Here is a 21,337-nt window from a genome sequence, read left to right as displayed (position 1 = left end):
TAAGTGCATGGGTTTGTTTCTACATCCTCTATTTTACTCCATCAATCTACATGTCTGTTTTGATGCCATCTGTTTTTGTCACCATAGCTCTGTAATAAAATTTGAAGTCCAACATTACTCTTTCTTTTTAGGTGGCTTTGACTGTCTAGATCAGTGGTTCTCAACCTTCCTAATGCTGTGACCCTTTAATACAGTTCCTTATGTTGTGGTCATATCTAACCATAAAATTATTTCATTGCTACTTCAGAACTGTAAATTTGCTACTGCTATGAATCGTAATGTAAATACCTGATATGGAGGATATCTGATATGTAACCTCCAAAGGGATGGTGATCCACAGGTTGAGAAACACTGGTTTAGGGTACTTTTGTTCTCCCATGTGAATTTTAGGATTTTTTTTTTCTAGTTCTGTGAAGAAACTCATTGTACTTTTGTTAAGGATTGCACTGAATGTGTGGCTTGCTTTCGGGAATATAGTCGTTTTTACAACACTAATCCAGCCAGTTAACTATACTAGCCGGAGCCACAATACTCTAATAGAAACACTTGTGCCCCTCCCTTTGGCTATCAGAATACTGAGACAATGGACACAAAGGAATTCCAAAGTCTCATGCTAAAGACAGAAAAGGCTGGTACTCTAGTCTTAGCCAGAGAGGAAGCTTGTCTCCCACAAAGATACGTCACATACTATACTGACCACCTGCAGGACAGACCAGGGGCCAAGAGTCAAAACAACAAAGTGTCAATGGGCCAATGATGGATGTGACCACACCTGACCAAGACTGTTTAGCTACCCATGCCTCCTACTCTCTAGTTAAACCTAAACCTCATGTCAGATTACCAAGATGCACCTGGGAGACCAGTGGACCACTTTGTTTCTCTTCAGAATGACAACTGTACCTTTTGCTAAACCAAAACAAACCTTCCTTTCCTTAAGTTACCTTTGTCAGGTTTTTTTTCTGTCACTGTAACAAAAAGGAACTAATTCACTTGCTACTCTACCAACAGCACTGCATCACTAGCCCAGCATGTACAGTAAAAATCAAGAAATTAATTCACACCAACAACTTTTATTAAGACAGAAATAAGAAAAGAGCATGTAGAGTTTATAATAGAAAAGTGACTTCTGAGAAAATGTCTTACTTGTGGATCTTCAGTGTTTAGTGCCTTGATGCATCAGGGTCTACATTAAATGACAAATGGGAGACTCATATTTCCTAGGGAACTGTGATATACTGCCTTTATTGCTAATCATTTCTCCAGAATAAAAAGAATACCAACAAAAACACAAACAATAAAAGCTTTACAGAATTCTCTTTTTAAAAATTAACTTACATAGTTAGTACTATTATATTATGCTAATAAAATATTTATTTTAAAAACTCTAAGCAAAACCCCTGTCATTTCATTTATTTTAAGACATAGATCATAGGGTTGGATGGCTCAGCAGTTAAGAACAATTTCTCAAAACCCATATGGCAACTCACAACCATATATTACTCCAGTCCCAGGGGATTTGGAACACTCTCCTGGCCTCTGTGGGCACCAGACACATACATGGTACAGACATACACAGGCAAAACTCATAAATATATAAGAAAATAAATAAATCTTTAAAAAGCAGATTATTTCATTACTCCTTCATTGGAATGCCACCTGTGTCCTCCTCTGAACTCAGAGAAAGTCCCGGGTTCCACATCTTACATGAGTTAGGACAGAAATCTAGAAGGGAGAAATCCTGTTGCAATGGGTAGCTGTTTTCATCCAACTCAAAACGGCTCTGAATCTTCAACACACAAGGCTCAGCACTGACTGCCAACAAGGAGTGGAGCAAGTCTGCTGCGACCATGCCATAGGTGACTTCTGAGGAAGGTACTGAGGAAAAACAAAACACACATGTCACTCAGGACCCTTCAGGACCCATCACAGAAACACTTTGAAGGCTTTCCTTGTTTCCCTTGGTTCCTCAAGCTTCACCTACAACTTATGTCTCTTGTTCTATACCACCCCCTCTAGTTTTGAGTTGTTGAAAGTAGTCTAGAAAGATGGTGTGGTCCCCCTGAGCATGAAAGGCAGGCAAAGACAATGCTCAGACTGATAGCAGCTCCAGCCATCAGCTTCTGAACAAAGTGAAGACTGAGCTTTGTTCTGGTCTGAAATAAGAAGGGCATATCATTGGGCTTTAGTGGTTAGGAGCATGTGTTCTTGCAGAGGAACTGGGTTCAATTTCTTGTACCCACATGGCAGCTCACAGCCATCCCTAAGTCCAGTTCTAGGGGATCCAATGCCCTCTATTGGTCTCTTCTGGTCTACAGACATACAGGTGAATAAAATACTCATACATATAAAATAAATTTAAAAAAAGAAGGGCATGTCCATATCAGAAAAAGCCTCATACTCATATTTCTACAGTTCTCAATCACAGTTTTAAGTACATATACAAGCTGAGCATCTCTGAACCAAAGCATTTGGGACCAGAAGGTTTTTGGGTGTTAGACTTTTTAAAGTGTATATTCATTATGAGGTATCTTAGGGATAAGATTCAAATCTAAACAGGAAATTCATTATGTTTCCTATTTTTGGGTTAGACCCAAAATTATTATTATAATAATATTATTATTATTAACCAGAAGAGCAACTTGAGGAGTCTGAGGCTAATGAGGACAGGCATGGAGCACGATCATCTGACAGGTGGGATGTGTTTGCCTTCTTCTTAGTCCCTGACAGTCCCTGGCATCACAGCTGAGGATCATAGAGGATCGTAGAGGATTAAAAATCCATTCCAACGAAGATTACTTTCAGGCACAGTACTACACATTCATTTGATTAACCATTATGAGACCAGGAGCCTAGTGTTTTGCTGACCAATTAGGAATTTAGGGTAAAGAGATTAGGTGCTTCCTTCCTTTATTCATGTATGAAGATATTGATGTAAGGAGATCTTACCTTCCAACTTATGTGAGCTCTCATGTTTCGATCAAACTAAACTGTCTTTCTACTTTTATATTGAGAGGAAAAAAGCTTTATTTTCAATATAGTACTCTCTCTGCCCCAACTACTCCTATGAACAGTTTCGTAGAACAACTGCTTGGTGGTGTGTTGCTATTTTACCTATCACTCTGCTGAGGCAGTCTGGAGAGATGCTGAGAAGAATCTGCTCCATCATCTTTGACCCTACATGGACACAAACACTATGTTTTCCATCAACGATAGTCATTAAAGCCAGCCTACAAAAAATAAACAACAGAATTTAGAATTAAATCCATGAATAGAAAGGAATTTAGTGAAAAAAACAAAAACAAAACATAACTGCAGATTTCACCCCCTTTACCCACATAATTCCAGGTCCTTTATCTTTATATCCCAGTCGCTCTCTGCCTAATTCTGCCTCTGTCTGTCTGCCTCTGTCTCTTGTTTGCTCTTATTCTCTCTCTTGCTCTCTTCTTTCCTTCCATTCTTCATTTCAACAAATACAAACTGAGTCTCTATTATATGCCATGGACTGTGCTAAGTGCTGGTTTACACTCTTGACAAGACAAATCTGGTTCCTTCATCCAAGGATCTTGGGAATTTTATAAGAAAGGGGGTCTTGTTTGTTTGTTTGTTTGTTTGTTTGGGTGTTTTGTTTTATTTTGTTGTTGCTACTGCTCTGGTTGATTGGTTGGTTGGAATTTGGATTTTGTTGGTTAGGAGATATGTATTCAATCCAGAGCTCATGCATGGTGGTCAAATGCTGCACTACTAATACATCTAACTGCACATCTAACTCTAAGATTAGATTTTTCTTTTTCAGAAATGCTGCTAAGATGACTTATTGTGGGCCAGAATAAAATTTTCAATAAAACATTCTGGAACAAGTGCAGGAAAAACAATACAGCTGAAAATCATGTTAAGTAAAAGAGGCCAGATTCAGAAAGACAAATACCACATATTTTATTATACATGGAAAACCTATGTTAAAATTCTATATATCCTATATATGTAATTATCTGTACTATATATACTACAGATAAGATTTTAAATATGATGTTTATTTTTAAGATTTATCTATTCTGCCTGCATGTATTCCTACATGCCAGAAGAGGGCACCAGATCTCATTATACATGGTTGTGAACCACCAAGTGGTTGCTGGGAATTGAACTCAGGACCTCTGGAAGAGCAGCCAGTGCTCTTAACCTCTGATCCATCTCTCCAGCTCTAGATATTATGTTTATAAAAGCAGAAGAGAGTACTAACTGGATGAAGAAAGAGAATCAGCTGGAACTGCATGAGGATGCATATGGGGAAAGGATCTAATGAGAACAAAGTATAGTGATACAAATATATGAAGAAGCCATAATGAAACCCATTGCTTTGTATACTATCTTAAAATTAATAAAATATTTTTTAAAAATCATGCTATAACACATACATATGAATATGTAAAAGAGTAAATTGGACTTCTTCCTTATACCACATACAGAAGTCAATACAGGGCAAATTACAAATCTAAATATTTTAAACAGCTACAACTATTAAGACCTTGAAAGAAAATATAGATGTAAATCTCCATGATCTTGGCTTAAGAAAGGCACCTTTATAATATTTGACATCAAAAACTCAAGGAACAGAAATTAAAACAGGAGACTTAACACAGTATCAAGAATGTAGAGAGAGTGTGACCCCCACATTGCTTCCTAGTAAGATGTAAAATTTCACAACCGCTTTGGAAAACAGCTTGGACAAGCCTTAAGTGTCTACCACATACAACATAGCAAATACATTCCCGGGTATGTGCCCAAATTAATGAAAATAATGTCTACATGTACACACATCTTCATAGCAGCCCCAAGGAAGAAACAACTCCAATGTTCATCAACTTATGAATGGATGAATAATACAGGATATACATATAGTAGAATATTACTTTTCATTAAAAACAAAGTACTATGCTAAGGATGTATCTCTGTATGCTTGCCTAGCATACACAAATCCTAGATTCAATCCTCAAAACCACAGAAACCAGGCATGATGATGCACACCTGTAATCCCAGAACTTGGGAAACAGAGGCAAGAGGATCGAAGTTAAAGTCATTGAGTCTCAGTTACATAGCAAGTTCAAGGCAAATCTGGGATACATGAAACTGTCAAAATAAAAAAAAAATTAAAAAACTGAGGATCCCACAGCAGCCATTGAGGTAATCTGGGTGAGGAAAAGTCAAGTGTGTCGTAAAGGACCCCTGTGATCAGGTCACAAAGAACAAGAATAAGGATAAGGCCCTCTGGCCTCTGAGACTCTTGATGAAACTGCTCAGGTCAAAATCCAATTCCAGTGTGTGTGCTGGAAGGAGAAGTAGCTATGGCCCTAGAACATGGCCAAGTTCTCTGACAGCCAAGTTTATTGCAGTTGGCAATAAACTGCCTTTTCTTAGTTTATTGCAGTTGGAGAGAAAGACCAAAAGGACCAGAGAAAACAACTCTAAGAACCAAGAGTATAAGCAGTCCAGGAACAAAGTCAAGGCAGGTGAGACGCTGACCATTCCCAAGACAAAGAGGAATCCATCTGAACTCAGCCAGAATGGCTTCAGAAAGCTTTGAACATACTGAGACACGCACCTGCTGGAATCACTGCAAGTCTTTCATGTACTGGGTAAGAAGAAAACTGGAATCTCTTCCTCACAGGCTCTGAGAAACCAACAGTACCAAAGAATTCCAGTCAGTTATCCCCAGCCATCAAATCTCACCTAAGGGGAAAGGTTCTGAGAAAAACCCAGGCAAAGAAAAACAGACACTAGAGAGCAGTGCTGAAAAAGAGTCCATCTCCATCCCAGCATGAGTTGCCCCCATCTGGAAAGATCAAGTTAATACCCTTGCCTCTCCCACCCCTGGACAAGCCTCAATCATTAGCTGTATCTTAAAGGCCACTGTCCCTAGTTTCATAAACACCCACAGCAGCTTATTTAACCTGGCTGCATACTAAACCACAGTCAATCCATCTCAACCAGCTCTAGCCAACTCATTTTTTAGTGTTGGTCCTGCCAAATTTCAACCAGTGCCATTGACTAGGTATGACCAACTCCACCCAGTCTAGCTTCGCTTAGTTGGCTGTTACTAGGCTTACAGTCTATAAAACATCATCTTATGCTTCTCTTCAGAAAGAGGCTGTTTCCACTGCTTATGACCAAGGCCCCATCACCTCCCAAGCCTTAAGTATCTACTGCAAGACTTCAGCCACCAACCAATTCCATGGGGGAAAATTAACATTCCAGAGCCAATCATATCAGACCCTATCACAAGAGAGAAGACGGCTCAGCAGTTAAGATTACTTGTTACTCTTAGTTTCCACCCATGCAAGACTCCAGTTCCAGGATATCCACATCCTCTGCAGGAATCAGGCACACACATGTAGGCAAAATATTCATGCACATTAAAATAAATAAATAAATAAATAAATAAATAAATAAATAAATAGGCCAAAGCAAAAAGAATAAAGAGGGAGGTTCAGGAGAGTGTGAGAAAGCTGCCAATACTTCTCTTGGTGAAAGAGCAATTTCTTCAGAAAGGAAAAGACAGGAAAATTTCTTGATATTGTGGCTATATAATATAAGCTACCAAGATTGTTGGGACAAAGTGGTTTTCCACAAGGATATTAAGATATATACAAATATATAGACTGAATATAGGGAAATATAAATATGCAGACATACAGATAACATAGATATGTTAATATATAAAATTCTCTTTTCTGGAATACTTTTAAAACACAATAAAACTGACAAAAGACATAATTCAGTTACTTTTAATAAATGAGTAATAAAGACTTTATTCATTTTCTCATAATTTTATAGTACTCATATTAGTTTTCAAAGTAAAATATCTCAAATAAAGTATTTGGTATAAAGCTAAACACAAACATTTCTTCAATAATTAAGCAAATAATAAAATATTTGTATGAAAAAATTTAAGGCCAGCAAGATGACTCTGAGGATAAAAGTACTTGTTGTGCAAGCCTGGAATCTGTATCTCCTAGCTAGCTTCAGCTATCAACTTAACACAGCCCAGAGTTAAGAGCATGTCTGTGGGTACTATCTCTAGGCAGGGGTCTTGTGCTGTATAAGAAAGTTGTCTGAGCAGAGACAAGGAAGCAAGCCAGTAAGCAGCTTTCCTCCATAGTTTCTGCCTCTGATCTGACTTGAGTTCCTGAACTGACTTCCCTTAATGATGGCCTGTATAATCCCAACAGACCATTGCTTTTCCAAGTTGCATTTGGTCATGGTGTTAATTATCACAGCAACAGAAAGCTAACTGGGTCACCACAGAAGTAGAGAACCCACTCCACAAAACTGTCCTCTGACCTCCATATATGATCCATGGCATGGACACATAAACATCACATACAATAATAATAATAAATAAAAATATTTAAAGTACTGATACAGTCCATAACAAGGATGAACTTTGAAAACACTATGCTGAGAGGCCCGTCACAAGAGACCCCACACAATAAGATTTAATTGTGTGAAATGCTCAGATCAGGCAAACCTGTAGCAACAGAAAGTAGGTTAGCAGTTTGCATTGCGAGGAGTAGACTAACTGTTAACGAATACGGTTATGATGATAGGTCTGTAGTCCTGAATGTACTATAATCATTGAATTATATGGTTAAAATTCTTAAATATTTTAGTGTGTGAATGGGTGTCATGTGTGCACATACAATGAGTAAGTTACTGTGGTGGCATGCAACTTACTGCTCAACAAAAACATTTTTAGAAGATAATATTCAATTAACTACAAATTACAAGGCATGAATCTGAGGCCTACCTGGGATACATAGTAAGACCCTGTCTCATCATCCCCCAAATATTCTGTAAAAAAATAAATCAACTATACATCATTTTGAAGGCCTTAGTTATTAATAAGTCTAATTTAATCATGTGTGTTGTACACCAAGCATCTTAATTCCTTAGCAATGCCTAAAGCAATAGTAAACCAGCACAGACCTATGATCTAGTTACTTGGGAGGCTGACACAGGAAGATCACATCTTTCAGGCCTATATGGGCTACACAGTAAGTTCAAGATCAGCCTGGGCAATTTAGACCTTGTCTTGACATAAAAAATAAAAAGAAGACTAAATATAGCATTTGCCTAGCACAAGGCCCTAAATTCAGTCCCCTGGATTGAAAAATAGAAATAAGAAGTAAAATTCATTCACTTACTTGTTTTTATTTTATCTATTTATATTTATTCATTTTGTTGTTGTTAAGACAAGGTCTTGCTATGTAGCCCTGGCTGGCCTTGAACTTGAGATCCTATTTTAGTATCCCAATTACTGGGATTGCGCATACGTAGCACAGGCCCAGCTTTATCCACTTATTTCTAATGAACATCAATATCTGTAAAGAGAAATGAGGCTTACTGATCAAGCTTCTGTACATTACCTTCATGGGTGCTGTGACAAATGACACATGTATGTTACTTAGGAAGGTGATATAGGAGGATTATGAGTTTGAGACTAGCCTGGACTCTCTAACAAGACAAAAATAAATAAATAAAAGTACTGAATACACATGTATTTACTTTTCAGATACTTCAATATTTGGAAATAACAGGAAAAGACTGCCAGCCCTTTGTAAAGGAATGCAATTTTATGATTATAAAACAATGATTATCCAAGACTTTGAACACTGATCTAAAAGCAGTGTGCTTTTCACTGAGCAAGCTAACAATTTCACCAGAGAACATACATTGACTAGCTGTGTTTCAATTCTAAAGTAAAGACAAGAAACTGAAACACTGAAGGCTAAACAAATATTCCCCGGCCTCTGCAAACAACTTAGGGAGAAGTCACATAACACTTTTAACCTTTACAGTGTCATTATATGCAAGAAGGGGAAATGAGTTATTGATGGAACTGTTAGATGTTGGTTAAAAATAAACAAAGTCTTCAGTATAGCTCTTTAAAGAAAATAAGATACAGCTAATTCTTTGAAATAGTCTTATTCATTATTGGGAACTTTTGCTTTCATAGGTATTTGTCACTCAGAGACATTTTATTGTTCTGCTTAAGCTCTCACTTAGTTACATTACAAAGGACTGGTATTTGCAATTTTTAGTCACTTCCAGTTCTATGCAATAAATACATTCTATCAAATCAACAAAACATGACACTTTGTTGCCATACCTATAGAATGTTTTCTTCCTAGTAAATGGCAAACAGCTCAGACACTGTCTGTAGATCCTGTTCTCATCTGTTCCCAGTTCTGCGCCACACTGTGCACAGCCAGCATATGTAATGTTGGGAAGAGAAGAGAAGATGCGCTTCAGAGAACTTCGAGCATTTAGAGCTATCTTCTGAGTTGCTGTGACAGTAAACACCAGCTCTGCAACCTTGGCTTTAATCAGAACTACTCCTACATAAAACAAGAAGCGTTACAATGATTAGAGCCAACAATAACTTTAGTTGATAAACAGATGGCAATGCGGTTCATTTACACTCAGCGTATAGGCTACACCAAGGTCTTATTCTTGGAATTCATCCCTTCCTGGAGAATCTCAAGTCATGTGTGATTTTCATAAAGAACCTAAAATATAATGGAGGATTTGCCTGCAACTGAAAGAGTCTAAGTAACCATTTGAAAAGGAATGGATGGGGGGGACATGGTTTCCTTTGTCATTCACTTTAACCTCAAGCATGTTACCTCATGTAACAATTCATAATTCATTTATCCACTAAATACATATGCTGAATACCTACTATAATCTTCTGATCCTAACTTTTTTTTTTTTGCCTTTCTGAATACTAGTATAGCCTATGAATCTATGTGAATATTACTCTCTTCACCATACTCAATTAAAGGTGTCTTTAAGCTAGCAGACTTGTTTTGTTGTTGCTGCTGGTGGTGGTGGTGGTGGTGGTCAGCTTTCCTCCACTAAAACAAAATATCTGATACAATGTAAAGGCAGAGAGATGTTTTGGGGCGCATGGTTTCAGAGGTCTCAGTGCAGGCATGCAGCAAGAGGACACAGAGCAGAGCAGCTCACACCATGGCCGCCAGGAAACAGGTAGAATGTGGCTTCCAGATGGAGTTTTCCTTTACCTTTTCTACCCCAGCTTACAGGATGCTGCCACCCATAGTTGCCTTCTCCAGGGTTAATTGTCTTTGGAAACACACCACAGACACATGTAGAGCTGCACATCACTAAGTTCCTAGTCCTTCTTTATCCAATCAAGTTAGCAATCCAGATTAACCATCATGATCCTCTTAGAAATTACAGGTCAGAATGTATCTTGTTAGTCCCTGTTGGGTTTTCTGGCTATTTTTTTTAGGAATTCAATAGTGGTGACTCTCCTTAATTCACCTTAGTCTCTTGGGGCTGGGAGATGCTTTCACCATTTCTTCTACTCAAGCCACAAACCTCTACATGAGTTAGCGGGAGTGGGTAGTAGCCACATATTTAATAAGCTGCAGCAGACTCAAAATTACACTTTTCCACATATGTGTTCAATCACACACATATAAAAATTGAGAAATGCAATACTTTCAGAAGACTGTTCATAGTGTCCTGTCATTTTATAAATTTCCATACCGCTTTCAAAAATTAAGTCCATTCTAAAAGTGGACTCTGCTTTCAGGGGTATTCTAGAATGCTGGGTACTAAAATTCTACTTCACGTAGGAGAATCTGAGTGTCTTCAGCTCTTTACAAGGAGCCACCTCTCTCTGGATTTTACCAATGCATATCAATAATTTCTGCTATGTCAATAATTCAAATGAACATATTTCTTGAAAATTAAAACGAAAATTTACTCAACAAGTAGATAATCTTAACATCGCTATATCTATTAAATATATTGAATTTATACTTAAAACCTTTCAACAGAGGAAACTTCAGAGCCTAGGATGGGGCATACATCCTCAACCCTAGCCCTGAAGTAGCCAAGGGCAGGAGGATCATGAATTGGAGGTCAGGGTAAGCTATATAATGAGATCCTGTTTAAAGACAAAAGCATCATTATACATGAAAAAAATTAGGTGATCCTTAATATTAAAAGAAAAATTCACAGAGGCAGAAGGCTAAGAAATCAAAGTCTGTTTCAGCTATTTGTAGAGGTCTACATTTCATTTTCTTTTCTTTTTTTTTTTTTTTTCATTTTCTTTTTGGACTTTTAAGACAGGGTTTCTCTGTGTAGCCCTGGCTGTTCTGAAACTTGCTCTGTAGACCAGGCTGATCTTGAACTCAGAGACCTGCCTGCCTCTGCCTCCAGGATGCTAGGATTAAAGGTGTGTGCCACCACTGCCTGGCTATATTTCACTTTCATATTTAATTATATATAGTCTCACAAATGATAGCCTCTTTCCTTATACTAAAACTATAAACATTTTATGTATATAAACATCATACCTGAATACTTATCCTTTAGGTGAGTTGCTAAGTCTGATGTCTTGACATAGGAGGGTATATTTTTTTGAAATTTTGCTTTAAACGAAATTGCTCTTGTATCATCATCAAACAGGCATTCACAGGAAGACCACAGTGTTGTATGCAGCTCTAAGTTTTCTAGTATGCAATTGCGTTGGACAAAAAGGTACTTAAATTCCCAAATACAATCTTAAACAAAAACAAACAAAAAGTCACCAAAATAAAAACGTCTGCTCAGATCAGATTAAATAGACTAACCTAACTAAATCAGCTAAACACAACTCTATCACTAAAGAATTGGGGCCAAACAGACAAAATACAACTGTGTGTTAAAGCAATCGAATTTAAAAGCTACAGACTTATTTTTTGACAGTGTTTCCCTATAGAGTACACACTGGCTTTGAACTCTTATTCTTCTTCCTCTAATCACATATGTGTACCACCAGACCTGACTAGATATCATTTTAAAAATCTTTTCTAATGATTTCTTAAACTCCTAAACAACTGCCTTTTAGAATAGCACATTCTCATTTTGAGATATATAGTTTTTTAAAACTAGTTTTGTTATTGTTTAAAGTTTTTTATTTATATTTTATATATAAATAAGTTCTCTGATTGCCAGCAGAGGGCATCAGATCCCACTATAGATGGTTGTGAGCCACCATGTGGTTGCTGGGAATTGAACTCAGGACTTCTGGAAGAGCAGTCAGTGCTCTTAACCTCTGAGCCATCTCTCCAGCCCTTGTTTTGATTTTTTTTAAAGAACATTGAAATTAATGTATTCGAATTCCCTCAGTAAGAATGGATTTCTGTTGTTTTGTCTTTGTTCAGAATTGACAAGTCAACAAATCTATATAGATAGCATCATTAGATAAATATTATTAGATGGGTGCTGGAAACTGAACCCAGCTCCTCTACCAACAGCCTATAACTGGTTATCAGAAAAAAAATTGTGCTGAGAAAGCCCCTTTTCCTTTAGTATAATGGGGTGGGGTATTTTACTTTACAAGATATAATCCATCATTAAAAGAAGTAAAGGCAAAGATTCAAGGCAGGAGAATGAAGCAGGAACCAATGGGAGACCACTGTTTACAGAATCGCTCCCAGGTTTCCTATACAGAACAGGCCGACACGTTTAGGAATAGTGCCTTTCACAGGAGTAGGTCCTCCTGCATCAATTAGCAATCAAGAGATTGCCCACAGACCAATCAAATGGGGCAATTCTTCAATTGAGATTGTGTCTTCCCAGAGTGTCAAGTTGAATGAAGATTAGCTATCCCATCGTTCCTTTAGGTTATCTTAAACATTCTACAAGCTTTTCTATTGGTCAAAAATATACTGACTATCATTATATGCTAATTATATGCAGATATTTTATATTACCTATGATTCCAACAGTAACATCAACAATTTGATATTATGTTATCATTTTCTTTTTTAATTTTTTACATCCCAACCACAGTTTCTCCTCCATCCATTCCTCTTAGCTGTCCCCACCTCCTGCTTTAGTATAATTTTGAAGTTGAATATACAATAGAGGGCATAATTATTTGAAAAGAAAGTCTATACTGCTGATGTTTAAAAATTAGAACAGTTGGACTGTTGAAAGAATGCCCAATACGCATGAGACCCTGGGTTTGATCCCCAGCACTGCATAAACTGAGCATGATAGTGCACACCTGTAATGCTAGTCACTTGAGAAGTGGAGACAGGAGGAAGAGAAATTCAGTATCATTCTCAACTACTTAGTGAGTTGGAGGCCAGCATGGGCTAGTCCCTGTCTCAATAACAAGAAAAATCAGTCCTTACTGAGGTTATTTGAATAGGTGCTATTGTACCTAAACACCGTTTTATTTTTGTGATTCTAGAGAAGTTAGCTAAGTAAGACAGCTAAATTGCTTTATCAGTGAACTATTAATTATGGCAAACTTGAGGACATTATAGTAGACAAACTGTGATATATTTCCACATCTGAACTGTGGATTTAGAATGCAATTGGATTAAAAATGTTCACATAGACATAACTGTGACTTTGAATAATATACAATCATAAATTGGGGTTATTTGTATTACTCTGCTTAATTAGCTATGTTATAAGACTATGTTATCATAATTTGTTATGTCTTTGAAATGGTAACTGCTTTTTAAAACAGCTGCATAAAATGGCATTTGATTCTGTATATATTATTTTATGCTAACCTAGTTATTCTTTTGTTTGTTTGTGACAAGGTCTCATGTAGTCCAGGCTGGCCTCAAAATACCTATGTAGCCAAATATAGACTGGGACTCCTGATCCTTGTGCCTCTATCTCCCAAGTGCTAAAATTACAAGCATGTACCACTAGGCACAGTCCTAATTACACTTAAGAAACATAATTTATGTTGCTAGTGTATCCTCATTAGAATCTAATCTGTTATCAATAAATATGTGCTGCATTCAAAGCATGCTAGCTTCCTGCTAGTGATGCATATTTCAAAGAAATGTAAATTTGAAATTTCTTAATACTCTTCCCCAAAACATCAATTCCATTATTGTTAGTACTGAATAATAACTACTTGGTGGTTATTTCTCACTATATGAGCTAAGTTTGTTCTGTTTAAGAGTATGTGAAACCAGGGCCCCAAGAACTGCTAAATGAATAAAAAGAAAACTAATAGTTTCTGAAAGTACAATCAGTTACTTAAATGATCCTTCAAAATTCTATTTTTCTATTAAAAGGAATTGTCTTGAGGTACTGAAATAGATGTTAAAACTTTAAAATGATGAGATATAAATAAATTTAGGTGTAATTAGTGAATTCAGCAAAAGCAATTCATATCACAATTCCTGGATTTATAAATTTTCAGTATTAACTAAGAAGCCATAGGAATTATCTAGAGATACCAATAATACCTCTTCTGTTACCACAAAATTCTTAACTCTAAAACCAGTCACATTAAGAAAGGAGTGATGTGTTCTGCCCCAACACCACTCTACCTCTGACCTACATTTTGTTTAGCATGCACTGGACTCGTGTTCACGGCTGAGATAGAATGGTCAGTGATCATGTCTGTCATTGATACATGTTTGTCAAATTTCACAACTGGGCAAACATCTGTCACTATTTGATCCTAACATAAAAGTCAGACTTATCTCAAATCCTAGTTACAGCTATTAATGATTAAAAGACTATGTGACAGATCCTACCTCCAGATAAGCACTGATGTCTAAGTTTGGAATGCAACATTAACTCATTCAAGTACAAAATAATGAATCAGTTGGTCAATGTCTATTTTGCAGAGTAAGGTAAATAAAAAAACACCAATTAAACTGTCTCTAGTTATTAAAATCAGAATTTCTCAGCAGTGAAGGAAGATACTGCACTAATTTTTAAATCAACCCTTTTAATTTTATTGCACCATGAATTATTAACTTGTGCTTTTAAACAATGTGCCACTGGGTCATATTTTTAAGCAAGCATTCTATAATGTGAGCTAAGAGCTCACATTTTTGCCTGGAATAAAAACCCAAAACATAGGAAGTAATTAATTCAATTGTGACTTAAAAGACTTAATGTAATTCTAACATTTGCCTTCTGACTGAGAGGAATTTGTTTTTATAGCCGAACAAAACAAAATGCAGACACTTTTCCAGAATTAAATTTTTAACGAACATCTCTGAGGGGCTTCAAAGATGGCTCAGCAATTAAAAGCATTCATTGCAATTGCAAAAGACCTAAGTTACCAACAGCCACATTAGGCAGCTGTAACTCCAACTCTAGGTAATCTGATGCCCTTTTCTGGACTCCAGAAGCACCTGTTCTCACATGCAAATAACCACAGACAGACAGACTCACACACACACACACACACACACACACACACACAAATTAAAAATAATAAAATCTTGTTTTCTAAAAAAAAAAAAAAGAACATTATTTGAAGAAAATAAAGTTTTTTTCTTTTTTACATGTTAACTAGTTTATTATATGGCCCGGCAGAGTAGGGAGACTAAGAGAGAAGAGGAACAGGGGTAATGGCTGACCGCCATGGCCGGTCACCATAGAGAGGCAGAGAGAGCTCATAGGTGGGAGAAAAGAAGAGCAGAGAAGGAGTGAGCAGAGAGTGGCATAAAGAGAGGAAGCAGAGAGAGCAGGAAATAAAGTTTTTACTAATGTCCTCATGTAGTAGGCATGAGAACATTCAAGCCTTTATTTTGTCACCATGAATTACTTCTAGATAACTTAATTGCTATAAGTATAAAGTTATAGCAAGAGAAATTTGCAGAGGAGCATTCAATCACTATTATCTCTTCAAAGACTCTGCACCTCAGACAAGTAAACATTAATCATTTACCAAGGTATAAATAGGTTAAATGCTTTTTTTTTCAGTGTATTTACCTTTTTTCCTTTGAAGCTGAGTATACCAGGCTGCTCCAGGACCCCATAATACAAGCACATAATGTTGACCTTGAACCTGTTCCACAGTTAACAGAATTTTCCTTTGCTTCTGTCCTCTATAACTATATAATGCCTCTGGAAAAGGAAAAGGAACATTCTAATTGATATTACCCTGTTTGGGTGACAACAAAGCAAATACACAGTGGTAATCAACTAATGTACTAAAATGGTCTTGTATAGCTTCTATAAGCTAAAATTAAAGAGGCACTCAAAATATTTACCTGTCAATATAGTGATGTCCACTACTCTGAGTACTGCATGGACTAATGTATCAGGCTGCAGCTTTTCCAGTTCCACAAACTCTATAGTGTTCATTTTCTGATGCAGCCTCTGAGGCAAATATTTGAGATAGGAATGTTTTGAAGACACATATGCCAGTAAATCCTGAAGTATGAAATTGGCAACTATATTGGAATCTAAGAAACGCAAAAACATGGACAAAGGAAGACATCATATTTTGCTGGTAATCACAAATATGAAAACAACAACTATGGTGGTTTGAATAAGAATGGTCCCAATAGGCTCACATATTTGAATGTTGAGTCACTGGGGGTGGCAAACTCTTATAAAACAAAGCATTTAATTAAGACTTGCTTACAGTCCATTATCATCATGACTGGGAGCACGGCAGCACACAGGCAGACATGGTGTTGGAGAAAAAGCTGGGAGTTCTACATCTGGATCTGCAGGCAGCAGAAAGAGAGTGCCACTGGTCTTGGCATGAGCTTTTGAAACATCAAAGCTCACCCCCAGTGACACACTTCCTCCAACAAGGCCACCCCTCCTAATCCTTTTCAAGAAGTGTCACTCCCTGTGTAACACATGCTTAAATGGGAATTACGGAGGAAGAAGCTTTGTGTATATGGTTGCTATGCTGTGTGGAATTCGGTTGGGAAGAGAAGTGTGACTTTATAGCATTTGTGGAAGGCAGGTTCAGGAGAGTCTGCTAGGTAGCTTGTAGGATATTCCCAAGTAATGTGCTAAGGAGCTTGTTGATAAAGGACTGTTGTCATGAAAGTTGGGAAAGACAGGATAGTTAGATAGTTCCAGGATCATGGAAGAATTAAAAAATAATGGAGTGCTCACTTTAGCAGCTTTAGTGCTCACATATTCTAAAACTGGAATGATACAGAGATGATTAGCATGGCCCCTGCCTTGTCTACAGAACAAGTGCCAGGATAGGCTCCAACGCTACATAGAGAAACCCTGTCTCGAAAAACCAAAAACAAACAAACAAACAAACAAACAAAATTTTAAAAAAATGGAAAAGCTGAGCCTGGCTACGACAGACTGGGAACAGAATGAGATTTTTGGAGATGATATAGTTTCTATTGCCTAACAAAATCAGTCTTTATTTTTTGGTCTAAGATGAGTAAAGAATAAGCTACATGCCTTATAGAAATTAATGTTTTGTATGCATCTATATGTCATATCATAAAATACAGTTTACAGAAAATATTATGCATAGTGTAAATACAACCTACTGGAAAGAAGCTAAGTCTGCACAGACTGGCTGATTTCCTGATTAATATTTCAACTGTAAAAACAGCCACTTAATTATTCAGTCATAATACCATTTACATGATTTTAATCTTCCTCTCTCAATGTTTAATTTTTAAGACTATTTTATTTTATGTATATGATTTCCTGTACACTACATGAGTTCCTAGTACCCACAGAGTGTGTCAGATCTCCTGGACCTGGATTTATAGATGGTTATGAGCTACTATATGGATGCTGGGATTCAAACCCAGGACCTCTATACAAAATGTACTCTTAGCCACTAAGCCAAATTCTCCAGACCCTGTTTTTAATTTTTTTGAGGCAAACTTCACAACTTTAGATACAATAAAATATACATATTTTAGAAGCACTGGCTGAGCCACAAGATGGCTCATCGGGTAAAGGAATTTGCTGCCATGCCTGATGCCCTGAGTTCTAACCCCAGGACTTTCATGATAAGGAGAGAAGCAATTCACATGAGTTGTATTATGAATTTTACACAGGTACTACCACCCCTATACAAACTAATTAAGTAAATAAAATACTTTAAAATATGGAATAGTGAGCTTTGCTGATCAAATTTAAATTCTCCTGGAGAAAAGGGAGATATGTTCATAGATTTATGGCCAAAAGAAGATGTTACCCAAATGTATTTTGTTGTTTTTAGAAATCAAGAGTTTATAAACTAATTTATGGGGTTTTTTATTTCTCCCATTAACTGCTCATCTGCATCTACTCCATCTGCTACACCAACACCTAATTATTTACTCACTCATCAGAGGATCATCCACTAAGTGACAGGTGCTACACCAGGTGCTAAGGATACAGAGAAAAATCACATCACAATCTCAACACAGAAAGAGTTATTGATTGACCTAGAGACAGACGTGACAAACACTCAGCATAGGATGTAAACTAAGGACAGGGCTGAATCTCAGTCAGTTGTTTACCTAGCACTTGGGTGGCACTGGGCTCTATCCCTGAAACCATAAATGGCCTGGAGAGACATGAGAAGGTGGGAAGGGGGATTAGGAAATGGAAGAAACGTTCCTGAAAACATATACACAGAAAAAAGGAACTACCTAGAAAACAGCTGGCAAGAAACTCCAGGGAATGAACTGGAGAAAAATGAATAACAGCTATGAGAAGAGTTAAGTGATACAATAGCAATACCAATACACAATGTATCCCAGAGGCATTAGTGTGGTCTGGGAAGCTCCCTCCTCACAGAGGAGTGACTGGAATTATGCTTAAGACAAAAAGCCTCAGAAAATAGAAACTGTGCTCTCAGTGGCAGCTATCTTAAAGACAAAGAGGGGGGGGGAGAACAAAAGTTGTTCATGACAATAGCAGAGGAAGAAGGGATGTCCCAGGAAAACCCTCTGCTCTCAGCATTTACCTAGAGTATCAGCAAGACCCTGATTTAAAAAGATCCCTGTAGCTTCAGTAGCTCGGTGCTTAGACCCTCAGTGAATAACATTCCCAGGACACTCAGAGTAAATGTTATGGAACTAGACTCTGGATCCTGGCCAAGAGAATAGTTTTAGATTGAGGAAAAGAAACAGGGGATCAAAACTCCACAGCTCAGGCTCAGTGGTCACAAGACCACAGTGGACCACAGCTCAGTGGTCACAAGAACTGGCTGCTCTTCCAGGGAACTGAAGTTCACTTTCAGCACACTCATGGTAGCTCGCGACAGTCTGTAATTCCAGTTCAAGGGGATCCAATGCCCTCTTCTGCTCTCTGTGGGCACTTAATGCACATGGTGTGCAGATATACATGCAGACATACATGCAGGTAAAACTCATTTACATGAAATAAAATATAAATCTTTAAAAAGAATGTAGCTCAACGAAGGAAATCCAGCCAGAGACAGAGACTGAATGGTGACATAGACACAGGTTCCAAGCAACATGCCAGACATCAGGAATGACAGCCTAGGAAAGATCAGCATTCTCAATGGGGCTCCTGAATGACTACCTGAGGTATGACCAGCATCTACAGCCTTACCTGTTGTAAGTGGCTTGAAAGAAAATGTCCCCCAAAGAGAATGGCACTATTGGGAAGTGTGGCGTTGTTGGAAAAGGTGTGGTATGGTGGGTCAAGTGTGTTACTGTGGCAGGCTTTGAGGGTTCATATATGCTCAAGTCATGCCACTGAGACAGTCAACTTCTTGTTGCCTGAATATCAGCAACATGTAGCAGTTCCTTTTCCAGCACCATGTGCACCTGTAAGACACCATGCTCTCTGCTTTGATGATGATGGACTCAACCTCTGAAACTGTAAGCTACCACCTCAGTTAAATGTTTTCCTTCATAAGAGTTGCCGTGGCCATGATGTCTCTTCACAGCAACAGAAATCCTAAGACACCATGAAGAACCACCTACTGACAGGACCAAGATCTGTGACCCAACCTCAATCTAGCAAAAGACTGCCTAGGCAAAAACAGCATGTACATCCTGACCCCAGAAGGCCCACAGGGGTGGGTGGATGGGACCAGCATCTTGACCAAATCCACAATGAACTGCCCAAAGACACCTCAACTACACCACAATCAGGCTCTGCTTGAACTTAAAAGTGTTTCCCTTGAAAAAATACAGCCAATAAGAACAATACAAAGAAAAATTCAAGCAATGAAATAAACCCAGACAAGAAATCCCAATGCAATAATATAATCACACACACACACACACACACACACACACACACACACACACACACACACACACACATACAATGCAGCACACACCTCCAAAAATCACTAATCCTCAAGTAATAGCCTCCAGATGAAATCCTAGACAAAGAAATCAAAAGAACGATTATAAGTATGTTTAAAATCAAAAAAGAAAATTCCTGAATAAATCCCAAAACAACACACACACACACACACACACACACACACAGAGAGAGAGAGAGAGAGAGAGAGAGAGAGAGAGAGAGAGAGAGAGAGAGAGAGAGAGAACTGAATGAAATAAGGAAGCTCATACTAGGTAAAAACATAGAAATATTTCATAAACAAAACTACTAAGGAAAAACCAAACTGGAATACAGGAAATGAAAACACAGTAAGTTAAATAAATCCTCAGTATAAGTGTCACCAACAGAAAAGATAAATGGAGGATAGAATAAGTTTAAAGGCAAGGTAGAAGAATTTGAATATTCTGAAAGGATAAAGATAAATTAGTAAGAAGGCAAGAATGGCACTTTCAAAAGACCAACCCAAAGAATCATGGGCATTGGAGGAGAAAGCTTTCATTCTAAAGGCATAGAAAGGGTTTGTTTTTTTTTTTTTTGATAATTTGTTTGTTTTTTCAATTTAGAATTTGTGAATTGTTTATTTTTTGAATTTTTCCATTTCATATTTTTCTTTTTATTTAAATTAAAAACAATCTTATTTTACATACCAATCCCAGTTCCCTCTCCATCTCATCCTTCCATTCCTTCCACCATTGCCCCATCCCACCCCCGTCCACTCCCCAGGGAGGGTGAGGCCTCCCATGGGGGAATCATCAAAGACGGTCACATCATTTGGGGCAGGACTTAGGCCCTCCCCCATGTGTCTAGGCTGACAGAGTATCCCTCCATAGGGAATGGGCTCCCAAAGTCCATTCATGCACTAAGGATAGATAAATACTGGTTCCACTGACAGAGGCCCCCACAGACTGCCCAAGTACCCCAACTGACACCCATGTTCAGGAGTCCTGGTTTGGTCTTATGCTGGTTCCCCAGCTGTCAGACTGGGGTCCATGAGCTCCCACTTGTAGAAAATATTTTCAACAAAACCATAGCAAAACGTTTCACCCAATTACAGGAAAATATGCCAATCCAAACACAAGAGGCATTTAGAACATTAAACAGACAAGATCAGCAAACAACTTCCTTCATCACCCTATAATTAAACCACTGAATATATAGGACAAAGAAAGTATATTGAAAACAGCAAGAAAAAAGTACAAAGGCACATATAAAGATAGGCCCATTAAACTAGGCAGTG

The 21,337-nt window shown here is 37.7% G+C and overlaps 1 protein-coding gene and 1 pseudogene across 9 annotated transcripts in view; one reads left to right on the top strand and one right to left on the bottom strand.

Moving 5' to 3' along the window:
- Positions 1 to 1,592: 1,592 nt before the first annotated feature.
- Positions 1,593 to 21,337, bottom strand: part of Shld2 (shieldin complex subunit 2) — an 87,406-nt gene continuing 67,661 nt past the window's right edge. For 6 of the 9 annotated variants that reach the window (XM_035452426.1, XM_027389452.2, XM_035452425.1 and 3 more), the window contains 6 exons: positions 16,062 to 16,256; positions 15,781 to 15,915; positions 11,385 to 11,591; positions 9,164 to 9,392; positions 3,112 to 3,227; positions 1,593 to 1,875 (listed from right to left, as the gene is read on the bottom strand). In XM_035452426.1, coding sequence (XP_035308317.1) covers positions 1,634 to 1,875; positions 3,112 to 3,227; positions 9,164 to 9,392; positions 11,385 to 11,591; positions 15,781 to 15,915; positions 16,062 to 16,256 — 1,124 coding nt within the window. In that variant the 3' untranslated portion in view covers positions 1,593 to 1,633. Of the gene's footprint in view, positions 1,876 to 3,111; positions 3,228 to 8,222; positions 8,376 to 9,163; positions 9,393 to 11,384; positions 11,592 to 15,780; positions 15,916 to 16,061; positions 16,257 to 21,337 lie in introns of those variants that run through there. The other 3 variants (XM_035452427.1, XM_035452428.1, XM_035452429.1) reach the window with 3 other exon arrangements.
- Positions 16,931 to 16,994, top strand: LOC113832589 (annotated as a pseudogene).

The sequence above is a fragment of the Cricetulus griseus genome (assembly GCF_003668045.3).
Source record: "Cricetulus griseus strain 17A/GY chromosome 1 unlocalized genomic scaffold, alternate assembly CriGri-PICRH-1.0 chr1_1, whole genome shotgun sequence".
In the NCBI taxonomy this organism is placed as follows: domain Eukaryota; kingdom Metazoa; phylum Chordata; class Mammalia; order Rodentia; family Cricetidae; genus Cricetulus; species Cricetulus griseus.
The sequence above is the reverse complement of the archived record's forward strand: the minus strand, read 5'-3'. Positions and strand labels throughout refer to the sequence as shown.